This window comes from Panonychus citri, unplaced genomic scaffold (assembly GCF_014898815.1).
Source record: "Panonychus citri isolate SS breed McGregor unplaced genomic scaffold, ASM1489881v1 Contig00049, whole genome shotgun sequence".
Taxonomy (NCBI): domain Eukaryota; kingdom Metazoa; phylum Arthropoda; class Arachnida; order Trombidiformes; family Tetranychidae; genus Panonychus; species Panonychus citri.
In genome coordinates, this window is record NW_026515454.1 from 18,710 (window position 1) to 38,457 (window position 19,748).

General features: G+C 25.5%; 3 protein-coding genes across 3 annotated transcripts; all 3 read left to right on the plus strand.

The window, feature by feature from the left end:
* The first annotated feature begins 108 nt into the window (after nt 1-108).
* LOC128385409 (probable ATP-dependent helicase PF08_0048) lies at nt 109-6,952 on the plus strand. Its single transcript, XM_053344271.1, has 5 exons — nt 109-643; nt 726-1,143; nt 1,203-1,368; nt 4,481-5,795; nt 6,060-6,952. The coding sequence occupies exons 1-5, from the start codon at nt 109-111 to the stop codon at nt 6,950-6,952; spliced, it is 3,327 nt and encodes a 1,108-aa protein (XP_053200246.1).
* Nucleotides 6,953-8,213: 1,261 nt separating this feature from the next.
* On the plus strand, nt 8,214-15,302 carry LOC128385546 (helicase ARIP4-like). Its single transcript, XM_053344418.1, has 5 exons — nt 8,214-8,748; nt 8,815-9,232; nt 9,354-9,519; nt 9,586-10,562; nt 14,915-15,302. Exons 1-5 carry the CDS (start codon nt 8,214-8,216, stop codon nt 15,300-15,302), a joined length of 2,484 nt encoding a protein of 827 aa, XP_053200393.1.
* Nucleotides 15,303-17,948: 2,646 nt separating this feature from the next.
* Nucleotides 17,949-19,397, plus strand: LOC128385547 (replication protein A 70 kDa DNA-binding subunit-like). Its single transcript, XM_053344419.1, has 2 exons — nt 17,949-17,988; nt 18,094-19,397. Exons 1-2 carry the CDS (start codon nt 17,949-17,951, stop codon nt 19,395-19,397), a joined length of 1,344 nt encoding a protein of 447 aa, XP_053200394.1.
* The last annotated feature ends 351 nt before the right edge of the window (nt 19,398-19,748 follow it).

A 19,748-nucleotide genomic window follows, 5' to 3' on the forward strand; every position in this document is an offset into this window, starting at 1 on the left:
TTACCATTTAAAAGATCAAAATTTATACAAAATTTTTCTTCATCAAATGAATTAGTTTTAAAAGCTCAACATGATGAAAAAGAAAGATTAAAAAGAACAAAAAATAGAATGAACTTTGTGAATCCATATGAAATTGAATCAAGTGACGATGACTATGAAGATTCAACTTTAGAAAATCTTGAAAAAGAAAAAAATTCAATATATTTTCACACAGTTGATATTTTCAACAAACCTGATGACAATGGACGAGTTTTGGTAAATGTGAATAGTGATAAAGAACATCCAATTTATTTAAGAGAATCATTGGCAAAAATTTTGAAACCTCATCAAATTGGTGGCATTAGATTTCTCTATGACAATCTAATCGAAAATTTAGACACTTTAAACAAAACAAATGGATTTGGTTGTATTTTAGCCCACAGTATGGGACTAGGGAAAACTTTGCAAGTGATAAGTTTCATTGATATTTATTTGAAATATACAAATTCAAAAACCATAATGATTGTTACACCAGTTTCATTGCTTTCCAATTGGTACAACGAATTTAAAAAATTTTTGCCTAAAGATACTGCTAATCCCAACAGATTCAAAATTTCTATTGCTAATAATGGGAAGACAAAAGAAGAAAAAAAATTGATAATTGGTAAGTACTCATCACTTATATCTAATAATAATATTCAACATTAATATCAAATTGCTTTAATATTAAAACTCTTTCATTTCAGAAAATTGGTGGACGAGAAAAGAAGGAATTTTACTAATTGGATATGAATGTTATGCTTCAATGTCTGAAGAAAAGAATTTATTTACACAACTTGTTGATCCAGGACCTGATTTGGTTGTTTGTGACGAAGGTCATAAAATAAAAAATCCAGAAAGTAAAATAACATTAGCACTTGGAAAAGTACGAACCAAACGAAGGCTTTTATTAACAGGAACACCAATGCAAAATAATTTGATCGAATATTGGTGTATGATCAATTTCATTCGTCCTAATTTTTTTGGATCAAGAGACGAATTTATAACAAATTTTGTACAACCAATTTCGATCGGACAAAAAAAGGACAGTACAAACCATGAAATACTTTACATGCAAAAACAAGCTCACGTATTAAATAGAGTTGTTCGTGGATTTGTTCAAAGGTAAACAAGTAATATAAGAATATAACTATTATATATTAATCATGATTTTTCTATTCAAGGCGTGATGATAGTATTCTTAAAGCCGAATTACCCAGGAAATATGAATATGTAATACCAATTAAATCAACTAACATTCAAAAGCAACTGATGAAGAGTTTTTTATCCAAATTGTTAACTTTTGGAAATTCATTTAACATATTAACTATTGCAACAATATTATTAAAAGTAAGTCGATAAATTAAATAATTCATTCATCTTAATCATACAAATTCATTAATTATTTTAGATTTGGAATCATCCAGATATTTTTTTCAAAACTTACCAAACAATGGAGATCGAGAATTTAGATGACATATCAAAACAAGAATATAATTATTTGAAAGTGTCAATAAAAGCAACTGGCCAATATCTTGGAAATTATGAAGTTAATAATATGGCATATGGACACAAAATTCGACTGTTATTAGTGATAATTCAACAATCTATTATAAAAAAAGATAAAATTCTTGTATTCAGTCAATCGTTATTGACCCTCAACATTATTGAAAAGTTTTTACACGAAAACCCATATTATGTTACTAAAGAAAAGCAAGTTAAATGGAGAAAAAATTATAATTATGTTCGATTGGATGGATCTTTGTCAAATCGACAAAAAACAGAAATTATTAATAATTTCACCAAAAACAATAAGATTCATTTGTTTTTGATCTCAACAAAAGCGGGATGTTTGGGTCTCAACTTAACAAATGCGAATCGTTTAATTTTGTTCGACGTATCATGGAACCCAACCACCGATACACAAGCGATCCATAGAATTTTCAGAATTGGTCAAAAAAAAGAATGTTATATCTATCGATTCGTATCATATGACACAATGGAAAAGAAATTATTTGAACAACAGATTGTTAAACAAGCTCTGGCCTCAAAGATTCTTGATGAAAAGGATTTTAACCTAAAATTTAGTAAGATAAATATTCATCAATTATTAAATGATTTAAAAAGTGAAAAATCAATTGAAATCAACAATGATAAACAATATGATGATGACATCATTACTTCAATTGTTAAACATAATACTAATTTGTTATCATTGAATGTTTTTAATTGTGAAAATCTCTTGAAAAACCATCGCACATCAATTTTATCTGAAAAAGATAAGTTAATTGCTGAGACCAATTATAATTCAAGAAAATTTAAAAAACTTTCTGCTACCACAGAAAGAGAAAAAGACAAAATTCAACAAGCCAAAATACCATTCAAACCGTATAACTGGTCTCGAACCAAAATTATAAAATATTACAACAATTTTACCCTTGATTTTTTGGCGAGTCATCTTAAAAAAAATGATTATGAAACAAAATTGTTACTTTGCCCATTCAAAATTATTGTTATCACTGGTGATGCAAAATTTACTATTTACAAAAATGAAAAAATTTTATTAATAAGAGCATCATTTACAGATTCAGTTTATATAAAAACAACAAATAATCTAGTTTATATAACATTACCTAATCAACGTTTTTTTTTACCAATTCTCAAATCTCGTTACTTTATTGTAAAAAAACAATTGTAAATTGAATCATAACCTATATTGTATAGATTATTAATCATATTACTTGTTGATATTAAATTGATTATAATTGAACTAATATTTGACTATTTTTTAATAAAAAATATATTAATAAAAAAAATCAATTCACATTTGAATAGAATACTTGCTTTCAATTCATAAAAGTAATCATAATTTTAACATTAATATTCGAATTTGCATATTTGAGTTAATTCTCTATTTAATTGAATTAGATTGAATTAAACTTAATTTGAATATTAACAAATTTTCATATTCATTCGAATATTAATATTAATTTTCCCTTCAATCAAATTAGATTGTAATAACATTAATATTCGCATTTGAATATTAATGTTAATTTTCAATTCAATCGACTTAAATTGAAATAACATTAATATTCGCATTTGAATATTAATGTTAATTCTCTATTCAATTAAATTAAATTTAAATAACATTAATATTCGTATTTGAATATTAATGTTAATTTTCAATTTAATCGAATTAGATTGAAATAACATTAATATTCGCATTTGAATATTAATGTTAATTCTCTATTCAATTAAATTAAATTTAAATAACATTAATATTCGCATTTGAATATTAATGTTAATTTTCAATTTAATCGAATTAGATTGATTTAACACTAATATTCGATTATAAATATTTATGTTAATTTTCTATTAAGTTAAGTTGCACTGAAGTTACATTAATATTCACATTTGAATATTAATGTTAAATTCAATACAATCTACTAAGATTGAAATAACATTAATATTCGTATTTGAATATTAATGTTAATTTTCAATTCAATCGAATTAGATTGATTTAACACTAATATTCGATTATAAATATTAATGTTAATTTTCTATTAAGTTAAGTTGCACTGAAGTAACATTAATATTCGCATTTGAATATTAATGTTAATTCTCTATTCAATTTAATCGAATTAGATTGAAATAACATTAATATTCGCATTTGAATATTAATGTTAATTCTTTATTCAATTAAATTAGATTGATTTAACACTAATATTCGATTATAAATATTTATGTTAATTTTCTATTAAGTTAAGTTGCACTGAAGTTACATTAATATTCACATTTGAATATTAATGTTAAATTCAATACAATCTACTAAGATTGAAATAACATTAATATTCGTATTTGAATATTAATGTTAATTTTCAATTCAATCGAATTAGATTGAAATAACATTGATATTCCTATTTGAAAATTAATAATTTTTTTCATATTAAATCAAATTGGATTGATCAAACATTTGTTCGAATATTAATGATTTTTTCCTATTCATTTGAATTAGATGATTTACAATTAATATTATAATTCGAATATTAATTTTTTTTCATATGTAATTAAATTCAATTGATTCAACATTGATATTCAAACTTGAATATTAATGTATATTTCAAATTTGTAAATTAAATTAATTTGAATTAATTTAAACAATTTAATTAATTACATTTAATAACAAAGAAATAACTGCGCATGTTTGAATAAATTATTCATATTTAGCGCTATTTTAACTGGCTTCTAATCGAAAACACAGAAATTTCTAAAAGCTAAATAGTTGTTACATTTAAATTCTTATCCGTTGTTTTTTTTTGAATCTTTCAAAATGAGTGAAATTAATGAATGTATTTCAACAGCTAAGGTGACAATCTTTTCATCAAAAGAAATAGTAAGTATATACCATTAAAACTTCAACTTAAATATCCATTTAATCAATCAAATACTTGTTTTTTTTCAGAGAAAATATTTTACGCTGTTAGAACTACCATTTAACTGTACCAAAGAAACATTTAGAATCAATGTAAGCCAAATATCACTTTTGGCTATTATGGACCCTAATTATAAATTTAATGGTTATGATATTTATACATTAACCAAATTGAATCGTTTTATATTGAACTGTTATTCAAACGGAATTGATCCAACAAATCATTCATTAAAACAAGTGAAAGAGAAGATACCACGATTTGGATACCCTAATGACGATGATAAAAATACATTTTGTGAAACAGTTTACATGTATAGTGATCAACTTGATGAAATTCGATTGAATGAAGAACTTAATGATTCATTAGATTTAGACGAAATAGAAGCATTGCTAAATCATGAAGAAATAGATGCTTCTCAATTAACATTGAACGCTACGGAGAAAGAAACAACGGAAATTTCAGTGACAGAATTATCAAATTCACCATCATCTTCATCAATCATAAAATTATTAAATGAACCACAGTTATTAACATCAATCAATCAACATAAACATACAACATTGACTGGTCAAAAATCATCATCAGTATCACCAACATCGAATCAAACAATAATTCATTTATCAGTTGATACTAATCTAAAAAAAATCTCAGCAAATAATTCGGAAATGTTGATAGAAATTGATTCAAATGAAGATATAACACCAAACTCAGCAAAAGAACAACAATCAACATTTTTTGATCAACTCGATAAAACAAAATTGCCTAATCACAAATCACCATCTCCATCATTGACAGCAGATCAAATAATTATACATTCATTTGTAAATAATCATCAAGATCAAGCCTCAACAAGTACTTCAGATTTATTGATGGAAATTGATAAAGACAACAATTCAACAACGAATTTACCAAAAGACCATGAATCAAATGAAAACACATCACCATTATTAGAAGATCTACAGATGAATCAATTGCCACCCCTTGATGATCACCAAGAACAGTATTCTACAGATATTTCCAAAGTACCAATTATAAATAACAATTGCGAAAAACCAACCAATAACTTATCTGATCCACAACCATCAACATCAACAGAATTTCAAAAATCTTCATTAATTAAATCAAAATTACAATCTTCATCTTCATCAACATCCACTAATTCAAGAGAATCTATTGCTAATACTCAACATAAAGAACAATATAATTTAACTGCTCAGGAAAACAAAACACAAGATCAAGTCTCAACAAATATTTCAGATTTATTGATGGAAATTGATGAAGACGACGATTCAACAACGAATACACCAAAAGACCAACAGCGATCAACATATATTGAAAACCATGGTTCAAATGAAAACTCATCATCATTATTAGAAGACCTACAAATGAATCAGTTGCCACCACTTAATGATTTCCAAGAACAAGATTCATCAAATATTTCCGAAGAAACAATTATAGATGATGATTACACAAAATCTACCAATGAATTCTCTAAATTACAACCAACAACATCAACAATTTCAAACGATTTTCAAAAATCATCATTAATCAAAACAAATTCTCAATCTTCATCGTCATCACTATCCACTAATTCATCAAATTCAACAGAATCTATTGTCGATACTCAACATAAAAATCAATATAATTTAACTGCTCAAGAAAACAAAACACAAAATCAAGTGTCAACAAATATTTCAAATTTATTGATGGAAATTGATAAAAACAACAATTCAACAACGCATTTAAAAGAACAACAGCAATCAACATCTATTGAAAACCATGGATCAAATGAAAACACATCACCATTATTAGAAGATCAACAGATGAATCAATTGCCACCCCTTGATCACCAAGAACATAATTCTACAGATATTTCCAAAGTACCAATTATAAATAACAATTACGAAAAACCAACCAGTGACTTATCTGATCCACAACCATCAACATCAACTGGTTTTCAAAAATCTTCATTAACCAAAATAAATTCACAATCTTCATCATCAGCTAATTCATCAAATTTAAAAGAATCTAATGCTGATACTCAACACCAAAAACATAAAAATTTACATAATCAAGCTGATAAATCAAATGATTCGGATGATGAATATGATGATAGAATGGCCAATTTTCCAGTTGAAATTATTCACGATCAATATTTATACAAATTTAAAGAGGTTTATTATTATTATATTATCGATATGGAAACTTTTGAAAAAAAAACTTTGAAACAATTTAAAGAAAAAGGCGAAATTTATCTAGGTGATTCCAAAATCGGTACAAATACAACATATTTCTGTAAATATAATCATCCTTGCTCAATCAAAGCTACAAACAACAAATATAATATTACACAACACATTTCAAATATTTTTCATGGTGCAGTTTGTTTGACTTGTAACCCACCACAAGTAGTTCGAAGTTATACAAATATCTTTCGACACATAAATGAAAAGCATATCGATAGCAAAAAAAATAAATTTGGTTTACCTAAAAAAAAGTAATTTCTAACATGACTGTTGATTGAAAAATTATTCAGTTTTCATTATTGTAAAATCATTACAATTTTTCATTAAAATACATTAACATTATTATTCAAATTTAAAAAGTAACGTTTATATTTTATTTAACTAAAATCAATTGACTTCATTAGTTTAAATTAAAATATTGATGCTTTTTCTATCAATCAATTTAAATCAATTTTTAAATAATTTAATCTTCGTTTTCTATTTATTCCAATCGATTCAATTAACATTAATATTCAAATTCGAATATTAATTCTATTTGATTTAATTAATTGAATTGAAACTTATTAATATTCGAAGTTGAATATTAATGTTAATTGATTCAATAAATTTAATAGAAAACAAAGATCAATAAGACAATTTAAAATTATTAATATTTTGTTAATTGATCCAAATTAATTGAATAGAGTATCATTAATATTCAAATTTGAATATTAATTCCAATTGATCTAAACAATTGAATTGAAACTCATTAAATGATACTCTATTCAATGAATTTTGATCAATTAACAAATATTAATAATTTTAAATTATCTTATTGATCTTTGTTTTCTATTAAATTTATTGAATCGATTAACATTAATATTCAACTTCGAATATTATAATTTTTTCAATTCGATCAATTAAAATCAATTAAACATTAAAATTCGAATATTATTGTATTTGCACATAGAATTAAATTGAATTGATTTAACATAAATATTCCAAATCGAATATTAATGATTTTTTTTATTCAAATGAATTGGATTAATTTGTCATTATTTACCAAATAGAAATATTTATCTTAATTATTTTATTAACACAATACTAGTATTTTCAATATAACCAAATAAACTAATTTAAAAATTAAATTAAATCGAATAAAATAGATATCGATGTCTTTCGATATATCGATATTTTATAAATCAGATTTAGCTTTTTTTCTTTTCAATATTTTCAATCACAACCATAGTGACCAAATTTTATTTCCAATTCAATTTTGATTCATTTTTTAACCTGTGCGTTAATTTTTAGCTAAATTTACTGAAAGTGAACATTTTAAACCAAAAATATGAGCAGAATAAGTGGTAAAGTGGACAAAAGAAAATTTACAGTAAGTGAATCTCATTTGATCAACAACAATAAACACAGAAAAACAAAACATACTAAACTTGTGAATTCATTGGTTTCTGACCAATTAACCACCTCAACTCAACATGATAAAACAAAAAACGTAAGAGATAAAAATGTGGATGAACAAATGAATATTCAGATTTCATCATGTCAAACCATTGACCCATTGCAAAGTGATAATAACGAGTTAGAAACCATCAATAACAATCACAATAACATCGCTCTTCATACAAATGATACTTTCAACAAACCTGATAACACTGGACGAGTTTTGGTAAATGTGAATAGTGGTAAAGAACCACCAATTTATTTAAGAGAATCATTGTCCAAAATTCTGAAACCTCATCAAATTGGTGGCATTAGATTTCTTTATGACAATCTAATCGGAAATTTAGCCACTTTTCACAAAGAAAATGGATCTGGTTGTATTTTAGCCCACAGTATGGGACTAGGGAAAACTTTACAAGTAATAAGTTTCATTGAAATTTATTTGAAATATACAAAATCAAAAACAGTTATGATTGTTATACCAGTTTCATTGCTTTCCAATTGGTACAACGAATTTGAAAAATTTTTGCCTAAAGATCCTGCTAATCCCAACAGATTCTCAATTTCTATTGCTAATAGTGGAAAGACAAAAGAAGCAAAGATGTCAATAATTAGTAAGTAATAAATTTTTAACACTAATATTAAATTGCTTTAACATTCTCAAAACTCTTTTATTCCAGAAAAATGGTGGACAAAAAAAAAAGGTATTCTGCTAATAGGATATGAATGTTATGCTTCAATGTCCGAAGAAAAGAATTTATTTACACAACTTGTTGATCCAGGACCTGATTTGGTTGTTTGTGACGAAGGTCATAAAATAAAAAATCCAGAAAGTAAAATAACATTAGCACTTGGAAAAGTACGAACCAAACGAAGGCTTTTATTAACAGGAACACCAATGCAAAATAATTTGATCGAATATTGGTGTATGATCAATTTCATTCGTCCTAATTTTTTTGGATCAAGAGACGAATTTATAACAAATTTTGTACAACCAATTTCGATCGGACAAAAAAAGGACAGTACAGACAATGATATAAATCACATGCAAAAACAGGCCCACGTTATAAATAAACTTGTCCGAAGTTTTATTCAAAGGTAACTATGAATCTAATGAAATCATAAAATGATTTGTTATCGTTATTATTTAATCATGAATAATAATACAAATCAATCAATCGCATAAAATGATTAACATAATTTTTATTCTATTTTTAAGGCGAGATGACAATATACTAAAATCGAGTTTACCAAAGAAAATTGATTTCGTTATTCCTGTAAAATCAACAATGATACAAAAACAATTGATGAAAACTTTTTTAACTAAAATGTTGGATTTCGACAATGCATTCAACATTTTAACTCTAGGAACTATATTGTTGAAAGTAAGTGATTTAATAATTCTAAGTCTTTACTTAAATACATAATGCTAAATTATATAATTCATCTAGATTTGGAATCATCCAGATATTTTTTACAAAACGTTTCGAACTATGAACATCGAAACATTGGATGCAATATCAACAATTGAATGCAATTACATCAAGACATCTATCAAAGCAACAAGATCTATTTTCGAACGATACGAAACTGGCCATGTATCAAATGGAAATAAGATTGAATTATTATTAATGATAATTCAACAATCTATTTTGAAACAAGATAAAGTACTTGTATTCAGTCAATCAATGTTAACGCTCGATATCATTGAAGATTTTTTACACCAAAAACCTTATACTAGCGAGGACAAAAAACAAGTTAATTGGCTGAAAAATTGTAATTATGTCCGATTGGATGGCTCTCTATCAAACAAACAAAAGATTACAGTTATTAACAAGTTTAATGAAGATATAAAAACCCATTTGATGCTAATATCTACAAAAGCTGGTAGTTTGGGACTCAATTTAACAAGCGCAAATCGCTTAATCTTATTTGACACATCTTGGAACCCAACAAATGACTCACAAGCAACGCATAGAATTTTTAGATTTGGACAACAAAAACCCTGTTTTATATATCGATTTGTATCATATGATTCCATGGAAAGATTTTTGTACGAACAACAAATCGATAAGCAAGCCTTAGCATCAAGAGTCATCGATGAAAAAAATCCACAATTAAAAACTGGTAAAATAAACATTTGCCAGTTAATGACCGATATAAATACATTAGGACCAATTCATTCAACAACTTGTAATGAATCAACTTTAAATGAAGATGATATCATCAAAAAAATAACTACCGATGGAAAACGTATGTTACTATTTAATCCCTTTAATCACGAAGATTTACTTAAAGATCATAAAACTTCAACGCTATCCAAAATCGACAAAAAAGAAGCAGAAAACAATTACAATTCAACCAAATTGAGAAGATTGACTTCTAGAATAGAAAAATGTTCTCAAGAAAAAATTTTGGATGAAAAACCGTTTAAAATATATAATTGGTCGAGAAACAAAATTATACAACATTATTCAAATTTAAATCTCACTTTGCTATCAAAATTTCTGAATAGTAATGATTACATGACAAAACTAATACACTGTCCATTTGATATTACTATTAATACAAAGGAAAAGAAAATCATGATTGAAAAAGGTGAAGAAATTTTACTTATTCGATCATCATTTACAGATTCTACTTATATAAGAACGAAAAATGATCTTGTTACAATGCGATTTCCAAATCAACGCTTTTATTTACCACTTCTCAAATCACGCTATTTTATTGTTAAAAAAAAATTGTAACAAATCATTTGGATACTTCTACATATTAACCAAACAATAGATTCAACTAAACAAAATTTGAATTTCGCTCACATTGATTAACATATTGATGAAAGATGGCGTTGATTAAAATACAAATAAACAACTCTTGATGTATTCAAAACTGTATTGTTTATCATTAAATTTGTTAACCATATTGTATTTATGTTGTTTAATCTATATTAATGAAAATGAATAACCAAAAAGATGACGATACAACATTCAGGAGAGCAGAAAAAACCCCTCAAGCGTATGAAATTTTCATTGCTACTGACAATTTTGTTTGTAAATTTAATGCTGATACAGACACATTTCTATCATACGATGAAGAGCTACAACAACAACAAATAAACATTTATTTACAAAATGCTAAGAAAATTGAAAAAGTACAAATTAATTCTCAAGAAGATGAAACACCAACCGAATTATTAAAATATTTGTGGAAACTCCCGGCAAATAACCAAAATAAACAACCTAAAAAATAAATACAATGATTCATGTAAGTATTTTAACTCTTAAATAATTATTGATTTTTAAACAATTATTCATTATTCATTTATGCAGAGTACTACCATTACAAAAGAATAATAGAAATCAAATCTCAATCACCACGGCCAAATAACCTATCGGATGAACATAAATTTCATTATAAAACCATGTTGGCATTAATCATTCACCCGAAACCAAACAAATCTAAATCATTCATTTGTATTCTATCATCACTAAAATCGTCAATCACAATCATTCTTAAGAAAATATTATAAAACACAAATAAAAAGCCTCATTATCAATGAATTTGATATATTTGAAATAATTGGAAATGTTATTTCCATATTCAGTTAAATTGGATTGATCAAACATTAATATTCAAATTTGAATATTAATGAGTTTCAATACAATAAATTTAATCAAATTAACATTACTTTTTAAATATAAATATTATAACGTTTTGATTAAATTCATTTAAATCAATTTGGACTAATTTTCAAATTGTCTTATTGCTATTTGTTACATTTAATCTGTTTAAACAATTAACATTGATATTCAAATTCGAATATTAATGAATTTTAATTCAATAAATTGAATCAATTTAACAATAATAATCAAATACGAATATTGATAATTTTCTATTTAATAAAATTGAATTATTCATTAATTAAGTATCGATTTGTCTTATTGATCTTTATTTTCAATTTAATTTAATTAAATCAATTTAATTGAATCAATTAACATTGTTATTCAGATTCAAATATTAATGCTTTATACTATTCAATTAATTTAATTCAATTTAACGTTAATATTTAAATTTGAATATTAATGAGTTTCAATACAATAAATTTAATCATTTAAACATTAATTTTAAATTAAATATTATAAAGTTTTAATTAAATTCAATTAAATCAATTTGGACTAATTTTCAAATTGTCTTATCGCTATTACGTTTAATCTGATTTAATCAATTAACATTAATATTCAAATTCGAATATTAATGAATTTACTATTTATTTGATTCAATACAACATTAATATTCAAATTCGAATATTAATAATTTCAATATGATAAATTGAATCAAGTTAAATTAATATACGAATTTGAATATTAGTGTTTTTTTATTTTATAAATTGAATTAAAGATTCAACTATAAATGATATGAACATCATGACCTCCTTTGAACTGAAGTATATTGTTCATTCTCTTCTCACGTCATTACACATCCTTACTCTCTCTCTTTTTCTTTCACTTTCTCTTCATTTTCCCTCTCTTATCTTTTGATCTTATCTCTCATCAAATATTTGACCTATGTAAAAATTTATTAAATTGTAAAAGAAACATTTAATTCTCAAATCACATATCATCAACCAAATATCTTAATTAACAATGACATAAATTATAAACTCATTTTTATTTTTTTCTCTCTCTATTTGAATTATAAATTTCTCATCAAAATCCTTACAGAATTAAATATAATCAGTTAAAAAAGTAACGATGACATAATTCCCTAGACATATATCATTAACAAAAATTCTTAATTATTGAATCTTAAATATTTATCATTTCATCTGAACCTTTTTTAATTTCTTTATTACTCATAATAACCCATTAAATAAAAAAATAACTGTAATAATTAAAACTACTAATAACATGGTTGTAATCTCAAAGGATTTAATCACACATTCAATTGACTTATTAATCATTTGTTATCATCATCAAACATTAAATTGAAAATTACAATCTATTTTCATTTAATCATAAACATGTGTAACATCAAGTACAACCAAATCAAAAGTAAAAATTATTATTAAGTGTAAACGATTTAATAAAGTGAATTCATTTGAAACAATTTCTATGTAATTTGCAAAAAATATCAATCTTCAATCTATAATAATTTAATTATAATTACGTTCAATTGATAAATTACCTTAACCATCAAACTATTAACAATCAAAATTTCTATGATGGACGGAAATAAAAGACCTAATAAACCTACATCTCAAGGTGTATATTATTAATTTTAATTTTTCATCAATCAACAGCAACAATCAATATGTTAGATTAATTACATATGTTAAATTACTTTAATCATTCACAGGTAATAAAGAAAAAAAATTAAAACAAAATAATGACAAACCAGAAACCATTGATGATACAATAATACCAATAGTGGAATTAACTTTATATTCTGTCAACTGGTGTATTCTTGGTAAAGTTGTTAATAAAACAAAACTCAAAACTTTTAAAAATTGTCGAAATGCAGGTAAATATTTTTCATTTGTTATGGCTGATAATACAAGTGAAATAAAGATAACAGCTTTTGGCGATCAATGTGATAAATATTTTGATCAAATCATGGAACAAAAAAATTATAAAATAAAAAATGGAACGATCAAGGATACCAATAAGACTTATTCAACAATTAAACATGATACCGAAATTATCATAAACTCAAGTACAGTAATTGTTGAATCGCCCGAAAATATAACTAATGTCGAAACAAATTTACCTAAATTAAATTCAATTCCTGACCATCAAATAGGAACAATAGTGGATGTGATTGGTATTATAAATATTGTGAAGACGCTAATACAATAACTACAAAAGACAATAAAACTAAAACAAAACGTGATATTACAATTATGGATGATATTATATTTGAATATTAATGAGTATCAGTTCGATAGATTGAATCAAATAACATTAATACTCAAATTCGAATATTAAAGATTTTCTATAATAAAATTGAATCATTAATTAATTATTTTCGAATTGTCTTATTAACCTTTACTTTCTATTTAATTTAATTGAATCAATTAACATGAATATTCAAATTTGAATATTAATGATTTACTATACATGTAATTTAATTCAATACAACATTAATATTCAAATTCGAATATTAATGTTATTTCAATCTAAGTCGATTGAATCGAAAATTAACATTAATATTCAAATACGAATATTAATGTTATTTCAATTTAATTTAATTGAATTGAAAATAAACATTAATATTCAAATGCGAATATTAATGTTATTTCAATTTTTAAATTCAATTAATTCAGCTCAATTTAACATCAATATTCAAATTTGAATATCAATGCATTTTAGTTCAATAAATTTAATTCAATTCAACATTTATAAACAAAATACAATATTGAAAATTTTCTATTTAATAAAATCAAATCATTCATTAATTAATTTAAAATTAAAATGATTAGCCAATTAGGAAGAGAATTTAAGATTTTGTGGTTGATTAAATTGTCCAATGATTTTCCTTGTAATTAATTGTACAATTTGAATAAAAGTTGAATTGATATAAAAGATCAAGTGTCTTATGTTTGATGTCATCACAATTTTAAGTCAATTAAACTGAAACAGTTTCTCATCACTTTTACCAGTTAATTATTATTTTCCTAGTGTTGCTTTGCAATCATTTTAATTTCCACATCATGAATAGTTCATCAACAAGTGTGTTTATTTTAATTTGTTTAATTTTATTGGTGAATTTTGACCTATCCAGCCAACGACCAAACACAATGGTTCCTCAAACCTCTTCAGTTTCATCGCCGTCAATGCCCTTGGGTCCCGAGAATATAATAGAAACAATTGAATCTTTGCCTGCTGTAGAGTTATTACGAGAACTAATTGTCAAACAGAACCAACTTGTTAACACTGTGGTTCCAATCATGATTCGAGCTTTAACAAATCCTGTACCAGGACTGGCTGAAGCCCTTCAAAGGTCTTTATCTTTATTCGGGGTGACATCTTATTTGGTTGGACCAACAATCGCCAGATCAGCTCGTAATCTTGGTCCAGTTGTGGAGCCATTGGTTGGTTCAACTGATTCCTTTGTCAAGAAACTCAACCAGGTGACTGAACTGGAACCATTGGTTCAACAATTTGAATAAAAGTTGAATTGATATAAAAGATCAAGTGTCTTATGTTTAATGTCATCACAATTTTAAGTCAATTAAACTGAAACAGTTTCTCATCACTTTTACCAAATACCAGTTAATTATTATTTTCCTAGTGTTGCTTTGCAATCATTTTAATTTCCACATCATGAATAGTTCATCAACAAGTGTGTTTATTTTAATTTGTTTAATTTTATTGGTGAATTTTGACCTATCCAGCCAACGACCAAACACAATGGTTCCTCAAACCTCCTCAGTTTCATCGCCGTCAATGCCCTTGGGTCCCGAGAATATAATAGAAACAATTGAATCTTTGCCCGCTATAGAGTTATTACGAGAACTAATTGTCAAACAGAACCAACTTGTTGACACTGTGGTTCCAATTATGATTCGAGCTTTAACAAATCCTGTACCAGGACTGGCTGAAGCCCTTCAAAGGTCTTTATCTTTATTCGGGGTGACATCTTATTTGGTTGGACCAACAATCGCCAGATCAGCTCGTAATCTTGGTCCAGTTGTGGAGCCGTTGGTTGGTTCAACTGATTCCTTTGTCAAGAAACTCAACCAGGTGACTGAACTGGAACCATTGGTTCAACAAGCGATGGTCGTTCTTGGACTGGACAGTGACGAGTGTAAGGAATCAATAGCATGTCAAGCTGGTCGACAGGTAGCAACTGATTATCCGATGTTGGCTAGTTATCTTTCTCAAGCATCGTCAACATTGAGACCCGAGGAAGATAAATTTGCCAAAATTTTAATTGAAGTTATGGCATCACCGAACCCTCAATGTTTATCTAATTGTCCAAATTTATCAACAATCGTTAAATATTGGAAAGAATCAGGAGAAAAAGATTTAAAAACGGTCGTTCAAAACGCTTTTGATGATTCGATTAGTAAAAATCCAGTAACATCAGTGGCTATTTAAGTCAACATGACTTTCTAAAAGAAGACGATCTTATCTGTGATAAATTGTTTCTCTTAATTTCTCCTAAAGATAGAACTCATTCTGAACAAAAGCTCTGAATCTGCTGGACAGACAACATCCATTGGATGGTTTCTTTTGATTCTATATCGATGATTCGACTTGATTTATACCGAAATAAAATTTCAATATGAACTTTAATGGTGTATTTGAATACTTAATTACAATTATTCCTAATCATCAAGAAGCAATTGAATTATATTTCTCTATTAGTTTGTCCATCTCCTTGATAAGCTCATCATCGGTCATTTCAAATGAGTTATCGGCCCAAATAGTTTTCAATTCGGACATAACTTGACTTATCATTTGACGTTTTTTCATTTTTGGTCCAATTTTGTCGCCTCGAAGCGGGAAAACCGGAACTGTCCAATCGACAATATCATTGTAAACATCTTGACACTTGATCTTTTATATCAATTCAACTTTTATTCAAATTGTACAATTAATTACAAGGAAAATCATTGGACAATTTAATCAACCACATAATCTTAAATTCTCTTCCTAATTGGCTAATCATTTTCTTAAAACTACTTTAATCACTCACCTTAAAAGGTTATTCTAAGCACAATTAACGAGGAACTACTTTAATCACTGAAAGATTAAAAACAGAAAAGAAATTAATTTTTTTCTTTTCTTTACTGGCGCCACCTCTTTTTAGAAAATTTGATCTCGAAAATCGAATCGAAAATTAACATTAATATTCAAATACGAATATTAATGTTATTTCAATTTAATTTAATTGAATTGAAAATAAACATTAATATTCAAATGCGAATATTAATGTTATTTCAATTTTTAAATTCAATTAATTCAGCTCAATTTAACATCAATATTCAAATTTGAATATCAATGCATTTTAGTTCAATAAATTTACTTCAATTCAACATTTATAAACAAAATACAATATTGAAAATTTTCTATTTAATAAATTAAATCCTTCATTAATTTCAAATTGTCTTATTGACCTTTGTTTTCTATTTAATTTAATTGAATCAATTAACATTTATATTCAAATTCAAATATTAATGATTTACTATTCATGTAATTTAATTCAATACAACCAAATATCTTAATTAACAATGACATAAATTATAAACTCATTTTTATTTTTTTCTCTCTCTATTTGAATTATAAATTTCTCATCAAAATCCCTACAGAATTAAATATAATCAGTTAAAAAAGTAACGATGACATAATTCCCTAGACATATATCATTAACAAAAATTCTTAATTATTGAATCTTAAATATTTATCATTTCATCTGAACCTTTTTTAATTTCTTTATTACTCATAATGACCCTTTACATAAAAAAATAACTGTAATAATTAAAACTACTAATAACATGGTTGTAATCTCAAAGGATTTAATCACACATTCAATTGACTTATTAATCATTTGTTATCATCATCAAACATTAAATTGAAAATTATAATCTATTTTCATTTAATCATAAACATGTATAACATCAAGTACAACCAAATCAAGAGTAAAAATTATTATTAAGTGTAAACGATTTAATAAAGTGAATTCATTTGAAACAATTTCTGTGTAATTTGCAAAAAAATATCAATCTTCAATCTATAATAATTTAATTATAATTACGTTCAATTGATAAATTACCTTAACCATCAAACTATTAACAATCAAAATTTCTATGATGGACGGAAATAAAAGACCTAGTAAACCTACATCTCAAGGTAAGTTATTATTTTAATTTTTTATCGTACTATCAACAGCAAACAATCAATATGTTAGATTAATTACATATGTTAAATTACTTTAATCATTCACAGGTAATAAAGAAAAAAAATTAAAACAAAATAATGACAAACCAGAAACCATTGATGATACCATAATACCAATAAAGGAATTAACTTTATATTCTGTCAACTGGTGTATTCTTGGTAAAGTTGTTAATAAAACACAACTCAAAACTTTTGAAAATTCCCGAAATGCAGGTAAATATTTTTCATTTGTTATGGCTGATAATACAAGTGAAATAAAGATAACAGCTTTTGGCGATCAATGTGATAAATATTTTGATCAAATCATGGAACAAAAAAATTATAAAATAAAATATGGAACGATCAAGGATACCAATAAGACTTATTCAACAATTAATCATGATTACGAAATTAACATAAACTCAAGTACAGTAATTGTTGAATCGCCCGAAAATATAACTATTGTCGAAACGAATTTAGCTAAATTAAATTCAATTCCTGACCATCAAATAGGAACAATAGTGGATGTGATTGGTATTATTAAATATTGTGAAGACGCTAATACAATAACTACAAAAGACAATAAAACTAAAACAAAACGTGATATTACAATTATGGATGATACTGCAACTTCAATTACAATAACTCTATGGGAAGCTGAAGCAAACAATTATAATCCAATTCCAAGTAACATAATAATGGCCCGAAAGCTACGAATAATATCCTATCAAGGATTGAAATTATCAACAACCGCAGCAACAACAATAACAATTAACCCACAAATACCTGAAAGTGATCAATTGCGAAATTGGTATCAACAACATAATACAAACGAACCAATTCAATTAAGTTCGGCTTTATACCAACACTCATATTTGTATAAAATAAATTATGAGGAAATAACAAAACTTGCTAACTTAACACTAACAACAAATGTGATCGCAACAATTACAGCAATTTTACAATCAACATTCTACAATGCTTGCCCAAATACAATTTGCAAAAAAAAGGTTGAGAAACCATATTGTGAAAATTGTAAAGCAAACATAATCATGCAAAGGAAAATGGTATTGACAATGAAACTAACCGATGCAACATGTTCAATATATGTTAAAGTATTCGATGAAGAGATTCAAAAATTATTGCATATCAATGCAAATGATTTGGAGCAATTATCTTTAAATGATAAAAACAAATATAATTTAAAAATAAATACAATCATACTAACAAAATGGAGCTTCAAAATTAAATCAACTATAAATACATACAATGAAACGACATCAATCTCAAACAAGATAATCTCATTGGATGAAATTACATCACCTACTTACATCCACAATTTGAAACATCAAATCGATACTCTAACTAAATTGACTAAATAATAAATGAAACAACTGAATAAAATTAATTATGCTTACATTTCAAACAAATTTTCGTAGATCATTAATGCTACTGCTGATTTACTCTATCCATTCCAAAATTATGCTGCTTTCCACGTTCGTTTCAAAATTTCAATAAGATGTTAGTTCTTTATTTTCATTAATCTGTTAATTACTTTAAATGTATGTAATCTTACATTTAATTGATTGATTGTGTATTAATAAAATTGAAAAACAAAAATTACAATAAAAATTACAACAAGTTATGATTCGAATAAAAAATTGCGATTTATTTCCTATTAAATCAAATAATTATTACTATTCAATTAATAAAAATGATCATTTCATTTATAA